The sequence below is a fragment of the Haliaeetus albicilla genome, chromosome 20, assembly GCF_947461875.1.
Source record: "Haliaeetus albicilla chromosome 20, bHalAlb1.1, whole genome shotgun sequence".
Classification (NCBI taxonomy): Eukaryota; Metazoa; Chordata; class Aves; order Accipitriformes; family Accipitridae; genus Haliaeetus; species Haliaeetus albicilla.
The window spans coordinates 16,740,620-16,753,672 of NC_091502.1; the positions used below are offsets into that span (position 1 = coordinate 16,740,620).

Consider the following 13,053-nt stretch of genomic DNA (forward strand, 5'->3'; position numbering starts at 1 on the left):
GCACAGAAAATCAATGTTATTTCTCAGAGATCACATTGGATAGTTTCTGAAAAGTCACTTCTCACTCATGTAACTTCCAGTCCACCTGCCCCAGGAAAGCTCAAAAATTCAACAAAGCCACAGTAGTGGAAGAAAGATTGTTCCCAGGAAAATGGGGGGTGGGGGTGTGTCTGCACACTCTGCTCTGTATTTAAGAAGAAGAAAAAGCATTATTCCTTTTTTTGAATGCTTCTGAATTGCATTCTTTAGTGTGAGTGGGGTTTTTTTATATTCCTGTTACAAACTTTTTTTTCATCAGGCCTGTTGTCTAATATATTATAATTTTATTAAGAGTTCTTTTGCACAGATGTTTTTGATGACTTCTTATGATTACCTGAATTCATGAGCTGTATAGCTTTATTTCGAACATTTTCTAAATACTTCTCATTTTATAAATTACATCACAGGTACCTTTTACAAAAAACATATACAGCGTACCAAATCCTGACGTTCCTGTGCAGCTGCTTCCTTTGCTGTCAGTGGGTGCCAGGGATGGTGGAGCAAGGGAGCTGTCAGCAGGAGTGGGTACCAAGCTGACAAACCTACTTCAGCCTGTTCGCTAGTAACAGCCACGTGTAGGTGAATTGTTCAGACAGTTCATACTGGGGTATTTTTAAATACAAACTAAACCAGAAGGGTGATGTGAGGCAGAGAAGGGCACACAGGCAACATGAGAGTGACATGACATGACCAGAGCTTCCACAGGGCTTTTTCCATGATCCTTTGTGCGTATTTTGGGTGGGCCTGCCCGGTGTGTGGTGGGTCTACCTCCTTGGGTCACAAGACGCTGAGTCCAGCTTGGAGGAGGGTGGGCTTGGGCTGTGTGGGAGGAGATTGTGTCACGGATGGAGTGACACACTTCCCTTGTAAGGGAGAAGTAGCGATATGTTTATTGATATAAAACAGTGATATAATAAAGTTCAATGGTAAACGCAGCAGTGGTTTAACAAGAGGAGCCCAGCGAGAAGGGGGACATATGCCACCAACTGCTCTGTTCTCATCCCAAACCCACACCAGAATGCTGCCCTGACCTGCTTTCTGCCATTTCACTGCGCCTTTATGTTACATTGTGAGACTCTGTTTTTCTGGGAGCATCAGATTGGAGGCATCCTTGCTGGCCAAGTGCTTCTGAGGTGGACACAGTTTTCTTTCTTCTCTCTGAATGGTCACAGGTGACTGCCACCTTAGCAGTTCCAGCAGGTTCACTGGAAAGCTTCCTCTGAGACAGGCAAACTGCCAGAAGAGCTCAAATTGGACAATTTTGTGAAAGAAATAGATGCTGGCAGCAGTTTGCAGAGGAGCACTGTGGGCTGGCCGTGCTGCCTGTCCTGCTGCATTCAACTCCTAAGCAGCAGTGAGGAGAAAGCAGCCTGAGTGGTTCACTGGGGGGGAGTCTTTTAACTGATGGTTAAATAAAGCCTTAGGTACAAAACCAGCTCTGCCTGGGGTTAGCTGGCACCACCCAAGAGGCTCTGCCCACAGCAGAGGGGCACATCTTTCTGTGCTCTGTAGGATTTGTGGCTCTGGGTCTCCTGATACTGATTTTAAATTTCCTACTGTGTTTTGGGGGGAAGGCATAGGGAACACACATGCTGCCTTCTCGTCAGTGCTTGGGTCCAGCGTATGGCTGCCTGTCCAGTCCTGGATACTGGACTCAGTGGGCTGGGACATCACTTCCCATCCTCTGTCCCATATAATCGCCTCTTTGTAACTACCTCTGTATTCCTACAAACCCTAGAAAGCGCAGTTTCACATCAAACTTTTTATTCCCTTGGCCAAGAGGAAAGCCCTGCCAAGGGAAAGCTTAAGTATTTCTCTGTCCCTCTGAGGGGAAAAAAAGGTCTTTGGAAAAATACTGCAAGTACAATAAGCTGGCTTGTTTTTCACAATTCATCTGTTACCCCCCTATTCTATGCTAGTTAGTAAGTTTCATGGTGTGAAACAGGCTGAAACTTGCCTGCCAGTTCTTTAAAACTGAGCTTAAATTTGAACTGTGTCCTGGAAGAGAGCAGCGCTGCCACACACACTGCTGATTTATAAATGGCACAGACTTTGCATGAGCTGGGCTGCTGGTAGAAAAAAAGGATGCTGATGACTGGAGGGATTGATTTGCTTTTCTCACAGATGTGCTTGTCTTGGAGTAGCACCCGGAGGAGCATGACTGGGTGGAAAAGCAGCACGTCAGAGCAGAAATAATGTCATGCAGCCCAATAGCTGCAGAAGATCCTGGCTTGGAGCTTTCCCTGGGGCTATAAAGCTGGCTGAAGGAGCAAAAGTAGCAGCGAGCCGAGTGGGAGAGAAGCACACGGCAGGAGCATCCCCCCACTCCTGCTAGTTGCGTACTATGTTTGCAGCCCCCGAGCGTGCCTGGGCTGAGCAAGGGGAGGACGGCTTCTCCCAGCACACGGCAGGAGCTCTGCTCTCTTACAAATGAGCTATTTCCAAATTGGAGGAGCAGAGCGGCGTTTCAGAGATGTTGTCCTGTTTTGTCTGGCTCGCTCTCCCTGGCTTGGTTAATGCCTTTGTGACCCCAGGAAAGTTGCCCCTCAATGGGAGCCTGGAGAAGACTTTTGTAATCCCGAACATCTCGGGTTTCTTTTCTTGGGATAATGACAGCCTGGCTGACTGGCAGAGCTTTGTGGGCAGGAGCCGGTACGGAGTGGAGTCGCAGAGCATCACAGTGAAAGCCCTGCTCGTCACGGCGTACTCCTTCATCATTGTCTTCTCCCTCTTCGGCAACGTCCTGGTCTGTCACGTTGTCATCAAGATCAAGCGCATGCACTCCGCCACCAGCTTGTTCATTGTGAACCTGGCTGTAGCCGATATCATGATCACGCTCCTCAACACGCCTTTTACACTGGTAAGACTGGGGCAGAGATGCCGTAAAGGCATCGCAGTTACTTTGGTGGCCTTTTCTTCTTTATACTGCTATAGGCAGTGCACAGATGTTCTGCAGATACGTGTCCAGTCCAAATTACAGTGATTGGAGTGATCCTTGGAAAACTCCACATACCTTTTTCTTCTCTAATTCCTGTTATCTAGTTGAAGAGCTGAAATTACCCATTTGTTAAAAGCAGCCCTGATAGTACTTGAACAATAATAACCTCGCAGTGATTACTTAGTACTTTGTAGTATCTGGTCTTTTGTTTCCTTCCCTTCTCTGAAGTATTTCCAAGGTAATACTATGAACCTCTTGAAAAAAAGATTAATGCTCACCATCATTTTACAAGCTGTGTTGAAAAGCTGTAGTTTGCTTTGAAGTATGATAAGGCATATAGGTCAGCCCTATCCTGTAAGGGCTTAAAAGGGAAAACCAAATGTATTGACTCAACAGTTAGACTGCAGAAGGAGACACCGTGAATAAAAGAGAACAAGTATCTTTGGTACTGTGCTGCTGTACTGTCCTGGAGGATATTGCTGGGCCACTGAGCAGCGCTAACCTACCTCTTCAGGGTTCAGAAGCCAGAAAATTACACAACTGTACAAAGAACATGCTATTTTAAAAATATCTTTTACAGAGCAGAAGGGATTATGTGCCAGAGGTGTCTCAGATATCTATAAGCTTGTGGAGGTGTGAGGGGGTACACAAAACTAATGGTATTCTGGTTTTAGGCTCGTTTCGTGAACAGTACCTGGATATTCGGGAAGGGGATGTGCCATGTCAGTAGGTTTGCGCAGTACTGTTCCCTCCACGTCTCTGCCTTGACCCTCACAGCCATTGCTGTGGACAGGCACCAGGTGAGAGCTCTCTGAAGCAGACAGATGGAAAGCTTGGGAGGGCATAATTAAAATGAGAAAGGATGATCTCATGTCCTTTCCTTCTCAGCTCCCAGGTTAACGTAAGATGCATGAGGAGCTGACAGGGTAGGGGAGCAGTTCTTGCTGTCAGATGGAAAGAATCATTTCAAGCCCGCAGCAAAGTGGGAGATGGAAGATGTCCATTGCCTTGCGATTGCTTCCAGCTGGGGAATGGGAGCTTTTCTGCAGCAGATAATCCAGTAGTCTGAAACAAGGAGAAAGTCCAAGATTCTGATAGGAATTTATGTGGGCAGCTCTGCTCCTGGGTGGCTTGTCCAGCACCATGGATGTAGGGACTTCCCAGTTAGCTTCCGCAGCTTTGTCTCCCGTTGCTCTGGGATGTCTCACCCCTCGTTACCCCAAATACTGGAGACCTGACTGTAACACACTGGTGTTTTTCACAAGCAGAGCTGTGGCTTGCTGTTGATAATGGGCTCAAAACTGGGGACAGTTGGGCATTATCAGTTTGGAGTCACCCAACAACCACACAAAACAATTGACAGTTGACATTTTCTGTTAGAAAGCTTCTTGCTTCCAGAAAATGCACTGGCTGTCAGAAGCATCCTCAGGGAGGTCTGGTTAAATCACAAACCTGTGGTTCTTTGGGTCACTGATACTGAAGAGTCTATTTTTTCCTCTTTTTTTTTTTTTTTTTTTTGCAATTAAGTAAATTGAACCTGGAAATGAACATGTGCGCAAGACCCCCTAGTACCCAGTTTTTCCCACCTAGACACCAATACTAAAATGCAAGGGTAGGACTGGGATGTGACTTTACCTATTTCCATGGAGGAAAATGTCAGGCTTTCATGTACAGCTTAGAGTCAATGGGAGCTGGGTGAAGACTGTACTGCTTGCATGCTGAATTGCCTCATTAAGTAATAGATTTAAGGCTGGAAGATCATATGAAAAAATTGTATAATTATTTCCTGAAAATTTATAAGCCTGAATCTTGGTTTATTTTGCACAGGTTATAATGCACCCTCTGAAACCTCGCATATCTACTGCAAAAGGTGTTATCTACATCTCTATAATCTGGATCATGGCAACTTGTTTCTCCCTACCACATGCTATTTACCAAAAACTCTTTACCTTTGAATACAGGTAAGGATATGCTTAGCTGTCCTCCACAGTCTCCCTGGAGGCCAGACTGCCAGTGATCATACTTTGGAATCTTCTACTGAAAGCCCTGAGCTTATGTTGAAGTCAGCCAAATGTGGATCTAGTCTATAAATTTCATCAGATTCCTTCTGCAATGGCTGATATCCTGTCCTTGTTTTTATTTTTAATTGTTTTATCTTTATTTGATCACACTAATCACATGAAATAGGCTAAGTTAGAGGATCTGGCCTGGACCCTCTATCTCTATACACTGGCATCTTACATGATGTACCAATCTGACCTGTTTGGGCAGACCAGAAATGGGGAAAAACCTAAAACCTAACAGGTTTTAATCTACTCTTTAGCCCTGAGAAGGTGAAAAAAATCTGCCTCAGCTACTCGTTCCATAAAATGCTGTCATGAGCCCTGATATTTTGAAAGAGCTTTAATGAGGGAAAGGTCCTTAACATGTGCAGAGACTGTGTTTCTGTTTGCCAAAGGACAGAGAATAAAAACGTGCTTCTGTGCAGCTGGAAGTCTTGTAGTTGATGAAATTCATAAAATTATCATAAGGTCATGAATGCCTATGAGAAATTATCACCACATGCTCACAGGCCGCTCCATAGCTCAAATCCTTGGACAGCAGAGCTCCGCTTAACTGTGACACAAGTGCACACAGGAACGGTCTGCCTCCAGGCTTTGTGGCAGGAGCCCTCTCCCACCTACCTCCTTGCTCCTGATGTACCTCTCCCACCGTGCCCAGCCAGATGCGTTCTCACCCCGTGTCCCGTATGCTCCACTTGCAGCGAGGAGGTTACCCGGTGCCTATGCCTGCCGGATTTCCCTGAGCCTGCTGACCTCTTTTGGAAGTACCTCGACTTAACCACCTTCGTTTTGCTCTATGTCCTGCCCCTTCTGATCATCTCTGCCGCCTACGTGACAGTGGCCAAGAAACTCTGGCTGCGCAACGTCATCGGGGATGTCACCACTGAGCAGTACTTTGCCCTTCGCAAAAAGAATAGGAAGACCATAAAGATGCTGATGCTTGTCGTCATCCTCTTCGCAGTCTGCTGGTTCCCCTTGAATTGCTACGTCATCCTCCTCTCCAGCCAGACCATCCACACCAGCAATGCCCTGTACTTCGCCTTTCACTGGTTGGCAATGAGCAGCACCTGCTACAACCCCTTCATCTACTGCTGGCTCAATGACAGCTTCCGATCAGAACTGAAGGCTTTGCTCAACTTGTGCAGAAAAACTCCCAGGCCCGCAGAACAGAGGCTTGCCTCCACGATCCCATCCTACCGACCCGCTTGGCCAGAAAACATCAACTTCAAGAGGTTGCAGGCCTCCCATGTCCTTCCATCAGCCTCCAACATCCAGTCAGGAAAGACAGACCTCTCTGCAGTTGAGCCGGTAGTAGCTGTGAGCTAAACGGCGGCCCTGGGAAATCTATAAGGACTGCACATAGATTTGGCTAGAGCTAAAATGGTGGGAAGATGTGAAGCCCTGACCTACTTAGGGACTGTACAACCACATGTGACAAAACCAAGAAGGAGGTTCTGCAGGAGGTAATATGAAAGAGCTGCACGGTTGATGCAGGCTGATGATAATGGCGTGGAGCCCTAAAGCAAGCTCTTCCCGGGAAGGAACTCTCTTTGTCACGTTGACTTTGGATCAGCTTGCAGGACGGGATTCTCTGCATGTATGTCGCTGTTATCTGTGTGACTAAGCCTTTCTACCATTGGGGCTCTGTGTGTGTTTTGCTGGTACTTAAACACTACAGCAACAGTCTAATCACATCGGGCCTCCCTCCCCCTTTTCTAAGACTCTTCATAGCAACATGGAGATGGTTGACATGTAGACCTTTAGGTTGCTGGCTTAGATCCAGTGCAGCTGGGTAGGAAGGCATCCCTTCTGAACTGGAGTCTGAAAAGTCAAGATCTGTTCAGAATGAATGAACAGATATATTTCACAAATCCATTTTTTTGTGGAAATACCCTCAGAGAAGTGGAAGGTAAGATGGACATTGAGAAACAGAGGAGTCTCTTACATCGCAGGCACTTTTTCTAAGGTAGAGTTGGAAGAAAAATGGATGCCTATTCTTTGCATAAGTAGATGGCAAACACCAACCCGTTAGCTCAGCATCTGCCACCAGCGCTAAATCACACAGAATTTTTCTTTCCTACAATAAAGTAGTGAATATTCAGAAAGCTTGTCTTCAAATAGAGAACTAAACACAAAAAAACTGCTTTGGAGAATGCTGGACATAAAATCCACAGTTGGAGAACAGGTAATTAAACACTACTCTGAATTTGGACTAGGACCTTTTGATCAGAGCATCTCTGCATTACTGTCAAGTGGCAGCTAAAGGATCCCACTGTTCGACTTTTTATTTGCCTTTGAATGTTGCTCTCTTATCCTGTAAAGCACCTGGGCACTTCTCAGATCAGACATTTGGGACGCTTCATTCCAACTAAGATGTTAGCTCTCTGGAATCTGTTCATAAATGAACTGTTTTGAGACAACACATGTTATCTCTGATAACAAGTAATAAAAGTGGAACGTTTCACCACAAGATATCCTCTGGTGATTGCACAATTTTGTTGCATTTCAAGATGAGTGAGATGTGTCCTTCTTGCAGTGGCTAAGAAAATTCATGTGACTGCAGCTGTCTGGAGTAGTTTGCAGAACTTAATGTTCTTAGCAGAAGAAAATCTGATTTTGAATCATGAAAAAAAATTAGCATTCCAAAAACTGTACCTTGTATTGCTCAGGAAAGCAATAACTCTCCTTGTGCTGTGGAAATTAGCTAGAATGTCACACCAGGGTGCCCCCACATCAATTTGCAGCAGCCAGCAGTGAAGCAAGAAAAATCTTCATTTTATAGATGACTATAAATGGAAAAAGAAAAAGAGAAACTGTTTTTTCCAATGTCCTGTAATAAACTTACATTTCTGAAATCATTTTAAGCCTTATGCAGGTCTTTTAGTAGCAGTAGTTAAAGAGACTGAAATGCCTACCACTCCTTGCAGCTAGCCTGTCCTTTCACAAGGTGTTCTCAGTCTCTCACTTTGAATCCAGTGCTATTTTATTACCCTTTATCAAGGCCCCATGAGTCAGAGTACTTATGCAGAATCAAACCTTTCTTCCTGCCTGCTTTGAACCTTTAAGCCAGGTCCCGTTTCCCCCCTTTACATTAGCAACACGTCAGCCCTGAAGTGGTCAGCCAGTTGGACTAGATGATTGTTGTAAGTCTCTTCCAAGTGAAATGTTCTATTCTATTCTATTCTATTCTATTCTATTCTATTCTATTGGAGACCCCAAACACACAGAGCCTGTGAACCACGGTCCCCAGTCCGGTGACAGCAGATCCCAACTCTTTACCAGAAAATAAACCTTTGGGAATGCTGAGTACCTAAAAATCTAATATTATGCACTTAAAAGAGGAAAGTGGTGATGAGGTATTTTTAGATCCGCAGTAACCTTAGACATAGTCTGGACTGCTGTAAATCAGACCCATTGCCTGATTTCAGTTGTGCAAGATCTGACCTATACATTCATTATAGGAAGATCTAAATTAATGTGCCAAAGCATGTGAGAGAAGCAGGGACCTCAGCCCCTTTCTGCTCTACAAGAGAGAGAGGTCTGGTAGCGTCGGAAAACCTGCTTCATGAGAGTTTGGGAAGTCAGCCCATCCCTTCCAAGTCCATTCAGTGGACATTATCCTTTCATTTTTCCCTTTGCCTCTTCCTTCCTTGTAATTATGCAGCTCCAATTTAATGTCAGAGTCCCTCATAACCCCTTGTAGTCATCCTTACCAGTTTTTAACTATTTAAACATTTCTCCTGAATACTAAAATATTGCCCCAGGAGAGGAAAAATGTGTACGTGCCCATATGGGCAAGGGATAAAGCAACAAATTAGGTGCTACATTTGGTTCCCTTGGTCAAAAGAAAAAAGGTCTGTGTTTACATGCAGTTTCTAGCAGCAAGTGTTCACTCACTGGTAGCAGAGAGAAGGGAGAAGAGCGGTGAGGAGGAAGCTGAGAGGGGAGGGAGCGTGCGATGGCAGCAGGAGGAAGAAGAGACTCAAGGGAAGGGGATGGCGGGAGGGAAGGAGTACAGGGAGCCAACCCCATCTTCTTCCCACCTTAATTTTGTCACAGGTTTTGTAAATGTTGAACAAAACCATTTTGAAGGCTACACATTCGTTATTTTGTATACATTAATAAAAATCTTTCTTTACTTGGATTTCTGGAATGGCTTTACTCAGCTTAAGCTGGTAATGAACAGAAGAGCATCCCTGCCTGGGGCCAAAGGAGGACAGTGAGAGCAGATCAAGAGACCCTTCCCGAAAGCATCCTTTCTTCCCTAAGGGAAACAAATGGTCACGGTCACGGTTGGGTTTACCTATAGAATCACCTGGCTTTAGAAATGGAAAATGTTGTCTCCTTGGGGGTTTTAGTAGGTTTTTTTTTTTAAGTCTGCCCTTAGGGAAATGCAATGCTTCAAATCTTCATATAGTATCCAATATTTTGCAGGATTCTTTCTCTGTTTGGTCACGAACGACTTGGGAGAGGAAGTCTGCCTGGAAATCTACTTCTGAAAGTTGAATTTTGCTAGTAGCTTGACCTTCTGCTCTGATCCTTCAAAGCATCTCCACTCCTGTGCATGGCCACATGCCCGTTGTGGCTCCTGCCAGACCAATGCCACTGTGGCTCTGTCCTGCCGGCTGGGGAGAGCTGAGCGAGCACGGGGCTGGGCGACTCTCCTCAGACGACAAAAGCAAAGCATTTTCAGAGTATATTCTGCTGTTGTCAGTCTTATCAAAGAGGAGAGGGAAAAATTTTTGTTTGTGTTTTGGATTCATCTTGTTATGCTTTAATGCTTTATTTTTTTCTGTCGCATATTTTCTTTTTTCCAGTGAGTCTGCAGCTTAAAAGACTCAAGCACAACTACTTCAACTATTATTATTCTGTGTTTGCCTGCTGCAGCCAGACTTTTTGCTACCTTTCGAATTTTGGTCTTGTGCAGTGCTTTGAGACAGGTGGTTTAGTAGCTAGCCTTAGAAAAACAGATCTGCAAGAATGAGCCAGTGGGGGACTTTGGTGTGAGAAGGGACTGGTTGCTCTGGAGCATGGTAAGGGTCATGCTGTCGGGAGGCTTTTCTTTCTCCTCTGGGAATATAATGAATCCGAGCTAAATGTGAGGCGTTATGGAAAGGGGAGGACGTTTTGGTTTATCTGACTTTCTAAGCAAGTCTTCCCACTCCCACCCTCATACCCACGTCCTCAGAAGCACCGACCTGTGTGTGTTTGGGTGGCGCGGCCAGGCTGACTCCTGTGTGACACAGACCTCACGGGACGCTGGCTGCTGACTCCTGGTTACGTCTTTTGGGGTCCTTTTTGCTGACCACAATGAACTAGTTTTTGGATGGGTGTTTTATACAACAACAATTATTATTGCTATCTTCTCCCTCAAAATCTTGCCTGCTTCTGCTTCCATAAATCTTAGGCAAGGCTTGCTGGTTTTTTCCCTCCTTTTCAGTGTCTTTCTTTATAGATACAGACTGTCCTTCTGTTGGGGTGAAGGAAGAGCAATGGTACAGGTGATGATACAGGTCTTCTGCTCACAGCTATACCAGAGCACAACTCTCTGTACCTGAGGTAGTGTGTTCCCCAGAGTTCACCAGTTTGACTGCTCTCAGTCATGTCCTTGGTTATCAGTGTAGGTCATTCTTTTAAACCTGGCTCCGTTGTTTCCTCTGGAGCTCTCACACATGTGCCCCTGGAGCAGGCTGCGAACACGGCCGAGCGGTGTCTACTGGCTAACAAACAGTACGCAAGGCACTGAACAGCTGCTCCTTGCAGGAGACCCACATAGCCTGAGAACAGGAGTTTTGTGGAAAAATGAACTGCATTTAGAGAATGCATCATCTGGCATATGCATAAGGGAACACGATTAAGGTCACATAGGTAAAGTTAATGCTGGCATCTCCAAAACCTTGAGTGGTTGGCTCTGCAGCTTTGATGATTTAAAGAGTGCTGTGTTTTTTCTATTCAAAAGTGAAATTATTTGTGTTGACAATACTGTTTTCTTATTTTTCTAGTTCCTTGAAAACTATCATAAGATAACATGCTTATGCAAATAACATACTTATGGAAATTAACTTACAATTTCTATGAATTCATGAATATTAATTCTCTGTTTCTAGCAATGTTCCTAGTGTTTTGTTAATTTCCTCCATGCGGAATTCTGCAGACACCTTGAAAGGGAACAAAGACGATGCCAGGCTGTATTTGGCAGCTGGTGCTATTCTGAATAGCAGTAAAGGGAAAACAAATCTGTGAAGCCGTTCTTGCACTTGTTGATGTCAGATGAGGTTTTTAGCTTCCAGCTTTCATTCCCTCCCTCTTTCCCTCCCTCCCTGCCTCCCTTGAGGCTCTTGTCCCTAGGCCTGTGGTCCATGGCACCACTACTGGTATTGTGACACTTTCTAGCATCAGTGCTGTGAAGATAAAATGTAGCCTCAGTCCAGGGCTTTGCAGCTTTGCAAGTAAAGCCTTTTCTAAGCATTTAAGCTAAATCATCACTTTTGCAAATTAATTTGGTGGCTTCTTTTTCATGTCCTTTGTGAAGAGCTGTCTTTCACTATTTTTTCTTTTGAGAAGGTTTTTCTCCTCCCCACTCTCTTCTACAAAAATCAGAGCCTTTCCAACTTTCCTTTGCAGATGCCATTTTCTAAGGCTCTAAGCCTTCCAAGCTTAATTGTTATGAAAAAATCACTAAACTGCCTGTAGATCAGTTGCTGCTTCTTTGGTTTTGACTGATGATATGTAAACTCTATCTGGGCTTCCCTTGTACTCTTTCTTATGAATCCCAGGGGCGCCAGTTGATGCCAGTGCCAAGAATCCAGTGGTCACTCGGTGCTGGCCTCTTATCTGTCAGTTCCAGTGTGCCATAAAAGCATACCTAGTCATGATGGAGACTGAAAGCGCAATGTGTGACTCCTGTAGAACAGATCTGTAACTATGCTAGCTGAAATGCTGCAATTATCCCCAGATATAAATGTAAGATGGACAGGAGAACCACAAGTGTGTTCCCTGCAGCCCCACAACCCCTTGCCCTATGTCTGGCCTGAGGGGAGGAAGGGGGCAATGACTCGCCAAGACCTGTGAATGATTGGGTTTGTCCGAGGAGCCCTTGGTGCTAGGGCAGCTACTGGATTAGCCACGTGTTGCCGTTTTGCTGCATGCACCGGTAGTGCCTGGGGCCTTTGGCTTTCCTGGGCTGGGAAAAAAACCAAACCCAGTTCATCTCCCTGAAGACAACCTCCCTGGAGTGTAGATACAGTAACTGTGAGACTGTAGAGACAAGACAAGACAACTGGAAAAGATTTATTATTGAGAATAATATATAATTTATTATTATTTATTTCTATAATAATTTATTTTTATCTCTATGACACTCTGTTTGCTTGGTACCTAGCATTTGTACCTTCTGTAGGATAGCCCGTGTTGGGGTCCAACCGTGTCGCCTGCAGCTGCACTGTTTGGAAGGCAGGTGCATGTAGGACAACGACCATGTGTCGGAGCTTGGCCGTGAGGCAGCCTTGGCAGAGGTCACAGCATCTGTGACACGTTGCAAACCATGGGTCACAGATGTGAAGCACACTAGCCATGGGAGCCTGCATAGCCGATAAATCTGGATGTACGAATGGCAAGGAGGGAAGTCCCAGCCCTGGTGTAAAATGACTATTTGGTACAGGAGGTATAACATGGTGTGGTGAAGTAGTAGATGGAGCAGAAGCAGCATTCTGGATGTCAACTGGGCTGTGGCTGCGGTGATAGGGAGGCATGGGCACTTCTCATTTGGGTAGTTGCTTTATTTAGCACGTGGCTTGATAAGGGTGAATTTACTGGGTGCAGATGTCTAGGTGTCCTCCCGTGAGCTGCTGCGAAGGGATCATTCTCCTCCACAGAAGAAGCTCCTACCGCAGGCTGAACATCTGAGCTTCTTCTCAGGCAGCCTTGCTCCAAATCTTGGTCCAGTGAAAATGCAGCTGGTGCTGTGTTTTTTACACCAGCTCTTCACTTACAGATTCTTAGCAGGTAGGGAAA

General features: G+C 45.2%; 1 protein-coding gene across 1 annotated transcript; it reads left to right on the plus strand.

The window, feature by feature from the left end:
* The first annotated feature begins 160 nt into the window (after positions 1 to 160).
* On the plus strand, positions 161 to 9,019 carry GPR83 (G protein-coupled receptor 83). The gene is made up of 4 exons (XM_009925622.2): positions 161 to 2,899; positions 3,652 to 3,777; positions 4,805 to 4,938; positions 5,742 to 9,019. Exons 1-4 carry the CDS (start codon positions 2,513 to 2,515, stop codon positions 6,364 to 6,366), a joined length of 1,272 nt encoding a protein of 423 aa, XP_009923924.1. The 5' UTR covers positions 161 to 2,512; the 3' UTR covers positions 6,367 to 9,019.
* Positions 9,020 to 13,053: the final 4,034 nt, after the last annotated feature.

Coding starts and splice junctions, on each gene's coding strand:
- GPR83 (XM_009925622.2), top strand. CDS start 2,513: ATGTTGTCCTGTTTTGTCTGGCTCGCTCTCCCTGGCTTGGTTAATGCC. Junction 2,900..3,651: donor TCAACACGCCTTTTACACTG/GTAAGACTGGGG, acceptor TTCTGGTTTTAG/GCTCGTTTCGTGAACAGTAC. Junction 3,778..4,804: donor TTGCTGTGGACAGGCACCAG/GTGAGAGCTCTC, acceptor TATTTTGCACAG/GTTATAATGCACCCTCTGAA.